Below are 10084 nucleotides of genomic sequence, written 5' to 3'. Positions count from 1 at the left end.
TATAGAGAATCCTAGTTAATGACATAAGAAATAGTCCTACTTCAAAAAATTACATAACCTTTGTATATTCCTTGAATCAATTTCTCTAAAAAAAATATTGGTATTGGAATACGAACTTAAAGGACTAATTGAAATTTTAAAATTACATTTAACAAAAATAAATTTTTTAAGACAATGATAATAATATTAAAAGGAAAAACAATATTATAATATATACTTACACACACACAATATTTTAACTTACATCTGTCTCTATAAATATAGGAACCATTCCTTTCAAGCTCTTCATCACAAAGATGGCTTCTTCCAAGTACTTGTTAGCCCTGCTCCTTGGGCTGCTCGTCGTGCTTCTCACCAAACCGGTCGTGGGAGATTACGACGTTAAACCTATACCTCTAAACCCACCCCCAGTTCCTATTTACAAACAACCCAAACCTCCGGGGGTTCCAATTTACAAGCCACCCAAGGCACCGGGGGTTCCAATTCACAACACACGTCCCAAGCCACCAGTAATTCCAATCTACAAGGCTCCCCTGGCTCCACTCTACAAGGCTCCCCTGGCTCCTATCTACAAGGCTCCCCTGGCTCCACTCTACAAGGCTCCCCTGGCTCCTATCTACAAGGCTCCCCTTGCTCCTATCTACAAGGCTCCCCCGGCTCCAATCTACAAGGCTCCTGTTGCTCCAATTTACAAGCCACCCACCCCTTACGTGCCTCCGTACAAGCCACCATCATTCAACTGAGTTGTGTGTCGATGAGAAGCAGTTTAATAAATTAAGCTAAAATTAGCATAAATAAGAGCTTTTACCCAACTCACTGTTCTATGTTTATCAGCGATCATCTTTCTTCTTTGTAAAGCAGCCATGAAGAGGCCATTTGGTTGATGGCATTTCCAAAAATAAAATCTACTTGGTTGTTCTTGATATTGGCTATTATTTCATATTTGTACCCTCGAAAATTTTAATAATAAGAAAATTTTAATATTTATATGTTGATCCTAGAATTGTACTTAATTCCTTTATCCATGATTGGTTAAATTGTTCACTGGGCTACACTTTTAATTGAGAAAATCATGAACTCATAATCAAAGACAACCGAATGCCTATCAAATAGTTGGAATGTAATTGTTGTTTGTATGTCTTTTTGTATTATAATTGAATCATAAACTTCTTAGTTTTTTTATTATAAAAATCTCGGACGACAGACCTTCGTACATTGAGATGTCAATTGAATTAAAGTTTTATTAATTTTTAAACTTCATAGTTAGTTACGTCAATAGTATACCACTCGTGATAAAGAGGTTACGTATTTCAATTAAGCTTACATCTAAATGGAAGATTTCAGCTTCTACCACTCGTCTTCACATTATCATTTATTTTGTACTCATATGTGAATTAATTATTAAATTAAAATTTAGAACGCTTGCTTTAGTTATTGACTCTTTTCATGACTTTAATTTGACAACTATTTATTTGGATTCTTTTAAAAATATATAATAAATGAGCAAAATATTTACATCATCGTATAGAACAATTCTAAAAACGGAAAAAATTCACAGCTTCACAATAGAAAATATTAAAAATGTCCCATCAACCACGCGCTTAATATATTTGGTACACAATCGTTTAAATTTGGCTATTATTTGGTATACAATCATTTAGATTTTGATACTTAAATCTAACGATTTACTTTTTCAATTCTATCGTTTAAATTGGCTACACGATCGTTTAATTGGATAACATGATCGTTTAGATTTGGTCGTTTAGATTTAGCTACACGATCGTTTAGATTTGCTTAAATGAATTTTTTCAAGATTCTTTTGGTACACGTTCGTTTAGATTTGTTTACGCAATCGTTTATTTTTTCAAGATTCTTTCGTACATAATCGTTTAGATTTGGCTAAACGATTTTTTTTAATTCTTTTGGTACACAGTGGTTTATTTTTTTTATACAATCGTTTAGGTTTGGCTACTTCAACCTAAACGATTTTTTTTTAAGATTCTTTATACACGAAGAAAGACGATGAGCGCAAAGAAAAAAAAAAGAAAAATAAGAAAGACGATAAAAAAAATCGCAGCGAAGAGGAGAAGAAAGATGAAAGGATAAACTTGAAATATTTTAAAAAATTGTTAACTTTTATACACGTAAATATTTTAGAAGTTTATATTTATGAAAATTTTCCTACTTATTTTTTAAAAAGAATTGAATAGTTATAAAAATTATTGACATAAATGTTGATGGTATAGTTGTAACTGCACCATTAAACTTTTAGTCGTAAAAATTGAACCCTACAATTAAAATTTTTAATAACACTTGTTTTAGTAACACTTGCAACTAAACCATTAAGATTTTTCCTATATTCACCTTGCGAACTAATATATCAATTGAACGTACATCTAAATGAGAGTTTTTTTTTTTTTTTTTGTAATAAAACTTGTTTGTTGACATTGTCATTTGTTTTGTACCCATGTGATTTAATTATTAAATTAAATTCAACATGTGCTTGTTTCAATAATTTATTTGCTCCTTTCATACTCAAAAAATTAGGGCTTTGGTTGGATAATTATTTATCTTGTGAAAGAGTTCAAAAATTCTAAAAATTATTTTAAAACTATGATTAATTATAGTTACAATTATACTATTAAACTTTTAGTTGTCAAAATTGAACTCTGATATTTTACGAGGATCAAAATTAAACAGTTAAGCTTACAATAATTTTAGAAAGTTGGACCAATAAATGATAAAAATTAAATCATCAAACTTATATAAATATGATGATCAATTATACAATTGTATAAGTTTTAAGTTCTAATGCTTATATAAATTTGAGGAGTCAATTTTCACCATCGAAAATTGAAGAGTGTAATTATAATTACAATATTTTGGAGGTGGCTTTTGCAATTGTGGTAGATGCACTAATTTGTTTAAAAAAAAATATCAAAAGTATACATAGAAATAGTAGTTAATAATGGAAGAGATTGTCTAATGTGAAAGGTATGCTTGAATACTAAAATACTAAAAGAGACCTAATGAATGGTTTTGGTATATAAGAAATAAATAACATAACATATAATATAAAAGAGTATAAAACAAAAATTAAATACCGTGACTCCCCACAAGTGAAGGTGGCGATTGAATGGGAACATAGCTTGAACATAACTTCGATGAATGATAGAGAACATGTGCAGTGAGTTTAAATTTGGAGTATGAAAATGATAAAACTAAAGAAATTTCAAGGAATCTTTTAATGAAATAGAAATGTGAGATAATCAAGGATTGAGAGATCCTAGGGACTTACATTTTTCTTAAAAGGAAAGACATATAATTAAGGATTCGGAAGATGAGAAGATGAGAAAATTATTTATTTTATATTTTTTTAGGATTTTTTAAAAAATAGAACAAAATGTGAAAATATTTATATTGATAGAACAATTTTGAAAAAGGAAAAAAACTAACAAACCCGCAACGTGAAATAACAAAAATACCCCACAATTAATCGGTCGGCCACACGCGTCCTCGAAAAGCTTCTAATTTAAACGATGGTATAATATATAAAAAGTCATTAAGATATTAATACACAATCGTTCAAGTCTTGGTAAACGATTGTTTGAATCTATCACTTATTTATCTAAGCTAAACAGTGATAGTGGTCTATCTTTATCTATTTGGGATAGACGACTGATCATATCGTTTAAATATTGGTACATGATCGTTTAAATCTATCACTTATCTATCTAAGATGGATAGTGACCTATCTCTGTCTATCTTGGATAAACGACTGAATGTTTATATCTTGGTACAGAATTGTATAGTAAAAAAAGAAGAAGAAAAAGAAGATGAGAGATGAAGAAGGAAAAAATTCTAGAAGACGAAATGAGGACATCGAAAAGAAGAAGTGGAAAGACAAAGAAGGATAAGTAATAATATGGAGAGGGATGCATGGAAATTCAATACTCATTCTAGAAAATTCAAACTAACGAGCGTAAGTTGGAAAAAAAAATTCGTTATAATGTCGTAAATATTTTTGTATTTTGTTTTAATATGTAAATTAACTTTTTTTTAATGCTACTCTCGAGTAGGATACACCGTTTTTTCCTTACTATTTATATTGAAAAGATATTGAAATAATTAAAATAAAAAGCATGTGATTAATTATGGTTAAATAATTTAGTAAAATATATTATAGATGTGGTTGTTATGAACCATAATATTTTCTTCATTAATTAGATTAGATGAGGTGTTAGGAAATTTTGTCATGGAGAAGTGAGAAGAGGGAAAAGAAGGATTTGGCTTGCAAAGAGGGAAAAGGGGGATTTGTTTTGGAAATAGGGAAAATACAAAATCAATCAAGTAATAAAAAATTAGAAATTTAATCAGATGATTAGGTGTCGTAATTTGAAGGCGAGAGAAAATGTTAGATGTGTTTTCAAAAGTGATTCAAACAACACTTAGTTGTATTGTGGTAGATGAATATCGTCATATAAATATTACATGTGTAAATAAACTTTTGAAATACAAAAAATATTCGTTAAATTATCATTACTTATTTTAATGTAATGTTTTTATCTAACCAACTTAATTACTTAAGATAACTAAATCGTCCTAAGGTTATAATTATTCTAATTCAACGCGTGAAGAGGAAAGAAGAAGACATAGAAGACATTCAAGTAAAAAATGTTCCTTTTAGAAAAATGGGAAATAAAAAAGATAAATCTAAGTGTCAACAATGGGAAAAATGGTGATGAGTAGAGTTTTTAGAAATTGTGGGCAAAAGTAAAATGTGCATTTTAAACATTTTTGGCCAAGTAACTTACCTCAGCCGATAACAAAAATTTATGATTATATGCACAATACGTGAGCATCAACATAAACTCCACTTAATAATTTGTTTGGATAATCATAGAACCATTCGTCCTCGTATATATTTTCATCAGCAGAAACAATGATGTGTCAAGAAAAAACAGTTGTCAGAGCAAAAAAACTCTTATAGTTTTTACTTCTTGTTATTTTACTTGTTAAGATGAGTCCTCAAAGGAGACTGAAATTCTTACAATGCATGAGGCAAGTTGAGAATGTGTATGGCTAAGATCAATGACTCAACATATTCATGGAACATGTGACTTTTCTTTTTAGTAAAAATCTTCCAACGTTACTATATGAAGATAACATAGCATGTATAACTTAAATCAGAAGAAATTTATATATTAAAGTTGAAAGAACAAAGCACATTTCACCGAAACTTTTCTACACTCATAATCTTGAAGGAAATAGGGTTACAACAAATTTGTTCAAATGATAACCTAACAGACTTATTTACAAAATCATTACCTACTACGACTCTTGAAAACCTGATGAACAACATTGGAATGCAGAGACTCAAAGATCTCAAGCGATGTTTCCATGGGGGGACGGAGTAATTGTACTTTTGCAAATATATAGATTATATGAAATATATACTCTTTTCATTTACTAAAATTTTTTTCCCATTGAATTTTTTCCTCCTAAGGTATTAACAAAAGCATATTTTATATGAGTAATGGGCATCTAAGGGAGAGTATTATTAATATTATGATAATATTGGTCAAATAGATGCTCATCCTTAATGTCTATTGCCAAATGGCCATTTATAACTACCCTATTTGTTGTCCATGTGTCTTAATATGACACGTCGTCATCAGTGTCCATCATCTGTCACCACATACTTGTTATTTTGCTTATAAATAGAGGTTTTTAGTGGATTTGAAATTGAGACACATACCGGCTAAAATTTCAAATAAATTAGAGTAAGTGGAGGAATTTATTTTCTTTAATTTTCTTAATTTATATTATTTATATATTTTATTTTATTTATTAAAATATTATACTTCTTTGTCTCGTTTTCACTAGAGAAATAGTTAAAAAAGAAAAGTAGAAAAATAGAGAGGATGGAGAAAGAAGAGAATAGAATATGAAATATGGGATTTAGGTAAGTGGGTGGGTGGGTGGTTTGTAATGGATGTGGGTCGTAATAGGTAAGTTGGAGATTCCGAACCAAACATGGGCTTCGACTTCAAACTCAAACCACAGCCCTAAATAACCCCTAAACCTATATAGAAATTAGTAATAACCCAATCATTTGGTTCTTCTTTTTTTTTTTTTTTTTTTCCAATTCTAATTATTCCATCTTCTCAGTCATCATATCTAAAGTTGTTTTAATAAATTGAAAGAAAATAAATTAGTACAAACAAAAATCATCTTAATTTGGTAGGCTAAATTATAAAATATGCTCGTTTGTATCAAAAATACTTCTAAACTTTCAAATGTTTCAAAAATGCACTTGAACTTTACATAAGGGTTCAAAAATACTTTTATATCGTTAGTTTTGGACCAAAACTATTGAAAAATTTTATAAATACCTAATGAGTTTTTTTAAAAAAATCAAAAATATTCTCATTAATCCAAAATTTACACCAAATTTCTTAGCAACTAAAATACAAACCAAAATTTTAAGTTGAAATCGTAGTTTAAATTTAAATCGATATGTCTATATTTCTATCGATATTTTCACATTTTTTATGGGTTTGATATCAATAGAAGAGATTAATCAAATATTACCATTACATAGTAGAAAAGTCTATGAATCACAAAAAGTAAACATCAAAATGACACCAATATAAATGTTTACTTATTTGAAAATAATAAAACATTTATTTTTTAATATAAATTTATTTTTTGAATTTTTTTATTTTTATGATTTTTCCAGAATATCCATTGAAATAAAAAAAAAAAAAAGTATAAATTAATTAACACTCTGGTATATTTATCAATATTAATATTTTAAACTTTGGTTAAAACATAAAATCTCACAAAATTCTGAAATAAAATTTTCTCTTTAAAACATACTAAAATAATAACTAGTCGAATAAAAAAAATCTCATACTTTGATAGACCATTATGTGCTAATAGTCAAGTACATTTTTTTATTTGATCAATTAACTGTATGCCAATTACAACAAAAATTATTAAGATTGGTTTTGTTCTTGATCTATCATTCTTATTAATAGTCAAATAAATTTATTTTCTTTTTTAATTATCATGTAAACATAAAATTCTAAGTAACTTTATTTTAAATATTTTTGTTTAAAATAAAACAACTAACTTAATTTTTTTTTCAATATAATTTTCTTCAAATGAAAAAGAGAGTTTGAAAAAGAACGTGATTTAAAAAAATCAAGAAATTGATGTACTCTTCTAGATCTCTCTCAAACATGTAATGTAAAAGAAGTAATTTAGCCAATAAAAAGGAAAATAAATTTTATTTCTCTTATTTAATTTTTAGCATTTTTAAAAAATTAAAAAGTTACGAGTTACTTTTGTTGTCTCAATTTCTTTTTATAAGTAATTAAAGTACAAATAAGGAAGGAAGAATATTCAAAATAACAATTTGTAAAGAAAAATATACTCATCTTAACCATTATGACCATCAAATAAATACTCTTACATAATTTAGAAATACTATTATATACTTGAATTACACTATTTTTTCCGCCCTACAAGAAACCCTGAATAATTCTTGAAGATTGATATCAGTTACTAAATTTTCTAATTAACCTTAAACATTGTTTTATAATTAACATCAATAGAGAAAGTACTCAATTGTGATTCTTGCTCATGTAAAACTGTTAAAACTCGACAGTAATTTTAGAAAAAGAAAATGTTATACATGAATTAATATTAAGTTAGCGAGAAGAATAAAGAAGGCATATTCTGTGCCAAAATGGATAAACCTAATTTGACTGGTTGGATTGTAAATTTGTATGTTAAATGATGAGTCGTTGGTGGAATTTGACCAATTCTTTGACTTTGACTATTTGACCCCATTCAACCTTTTAACAGTCTGACTTCCAAAGTTTCACATGAGAAACTGAACTGCATGCCATTTTTTTAATATATATATATATATATATATATATATATGTTTTTCCAATCATAAAAAAAAAAAATGTAACATTTTATTAATAGTATTATAGCAGTTTTGGTAAACTGAATAGAATTTAATTGCGATAATAGACGTTTAACAGAATATACTTTGGTAAAATAGGGAGATCATCACATTGTTTAACAGTATGTGTATTATTCTTTGTATAAGATCTCGTCCTTGTATTTATATAGACACATGGCAGAAATAAACATCTTTTTTATAATGAGTATATTTATAAATTAAAATAGTAATATTGTTGGTATGGAAGCTCTGGCTTTCTTCGTTGTTGCAGACCCTTTCATAGGTTCGTGTGTCGGTGTCACCTCTTAAATTAATTTTTAATTTCATTATTTTGAATTATTTAAGGTATAAGTTTTGTTATTTAGGATTAGATTATGAGGGATGTTAAGTTAAGTTAAATTGAAGATTAAGTAATTATATATATATATATATATATATATACATTTAGTTGGAGAAAATAGGAAAATTTGAGGAGAAAAGTAAAGATGGGATGTATGTATTTTTTATAGATAATTAATTATTGAAAAAGATTGTATTTAATGAGGAGGAGAGTGTTGGGGTATATATATTTACTTAGATGTAAAGAGGGTTTTTTTGTCAGTGGTACAAAAAAAAAAAAAATATATATATATATATATATATATATATATATATATATATTATTCTATATATTTATTTTGGGAAAAGGGAAAAGTAAAATTGTGAATAGGATTTAGTATTTAATATGTTAGGAATCCGTGCATTTACTAAAAACGGAAAAGAAATTATTTATAGAGTTTTCTTCTTCTTTAATAGGACAGCCGCCCCCTCTCTGGAATTTCATTTTGGTCGCTCCTCCACCTCCACCATCTCTACCACCTCATTCCGCCGGATCTGCTTGTCGCTACCGCTCTCCATTGCTTTTTTTTTTTTTTTTTTTTAATGTCTTTTATGTTTTGGCCGTGAGTTTTAATACCCATTAAAGATTGATTTTAAAGAATTTATTATGAAATTCATGGGAAGACATTTTTTATCTTTGAAGGTTCTTGAAGAACCTTTAGAATTTATCAGAATTTTTTCAAACAAGATCAGAATTTAGAGTTTCGATGTCAATTGACTAAGAAATTCGAGAATTAATATTGGTTGGTAATTGATAGTTTTATTTTATAAAATTATTAATTTTAAATTCCTTGTGTATACTTTAAATTTAGGGATTTTATTGCAAGGAATTAAGGTCTAATTAAGTTTAAGGGAAGGGGTTTACTATCCAACCTTTGACACAAGTAAAAACAGATATGTATTGAATGGAGTGAATGAGAGTAAATTGCATTGACAAGAGTATATATCAAGTTTAATTGGATGAGGTTAAATTGCATTAACAACATTAATTGTGATTTATTTTGGTAAAATCAGGAAGCATGATTATTATGTATTATTGAATGGGGTTCTTGAATAAATATTTCATGATAAGTTTATGATTGAACTGGACTGGATAGAGAGCAAATTAGGAATGTTTTTGAACTGTTAATTGAATTACGATGTTTTTGAACTGATGCTAACTATTAACTTTGGCTATTAGGCTAATACACCTACAAAGTCCTATAAAGATCACTACTATTGACTTATGGACCGATAAAATAAGTTGTACCCTTGGGTTTACTTTTGTGACCTATGCTCCTAGAGAACCACAAGACTGATATGACTCGAGGTGTATGCCAGCTAATCGAAAATTAACACAGTTTACCTAATGAGCTCAATAGTGGATTTCTTAGTGGGTATACACTCTTGTTTAATTTTTAAAGGGTTTTTCAAGTAAAGGTAAAGAAAAATTCGAGTGACAAGAGGAACCCGTAACCGTATCATTATGACTATGGACTGATGTTTCCCCTATTTGTTTTTATTCCTATGAATTTTTAATGCCAGCTATACAAACCTTTAGGTTAGATGGTAATTATGTTTGAATAAATGTTGCATTTATTCAAACACTTTTTCTATAATGATTTTATTAGCGGATTAAGTTATTTTTAATTCTTTTATTTAATTATTTTAACATTTATTTTTAACCTAAGGGCGTATTCATTTTTGTTTTTTAATAAAATTATCTGACCTTAATTTGCATGGTTT

General features: G+C 27.8%; 1 protein-coding gene across 1 annotated transcript; it reads left to right on the top strand.

Annotated features, from left to right (window-relative positions):
- Positions 1-296: 296 nt before the first annotated feature.
- On the top strand, positions 297-743 carry LOC127149399 (repetitive proline-rich cell wall protein 2-like). The gene has a single exon (XM_051084611.1). It carries the CDS (start codon positions 297-299, stop codon positions 741-743), a length of 447 nt encoding a protein of 148 aa, XP_050940568.1.
- The last annotated feature ends 9341 nt before the right edge of the window (positions 744-10084 follow it).

Source organism: Cucumis melo, chromosome 5 (genome assembly GCF_025177605.1).
Source record: "Cucumis melo cultivar AY chromosome 5, USDA_Cmelo_AY_1.0, whole genome shotgun sequence".
In the NCBI taxonomy this organism is placed as follows: Eukaryota; Viridiplantae; Streptophyta; class Magnoliopsida; order Cucurbitales; family Cucurbitaceae; genus Cucumis; species Cucumis melo.
Note: the sequence above shows the minus strand (reverse complement) of the source record. Positions and strands in the feature narration are given on the sequence as shown.

Bases quoted from the DNA above. Each gene is read 5' to 3' on its own strand.
- LOC127149399 (XM_051084611.1), top strand. From the start codon at position 297: ATGGCTTCTTCCAAGTACTTGTTAGCCCTGCTCCTTGGGCTGCTCGTC.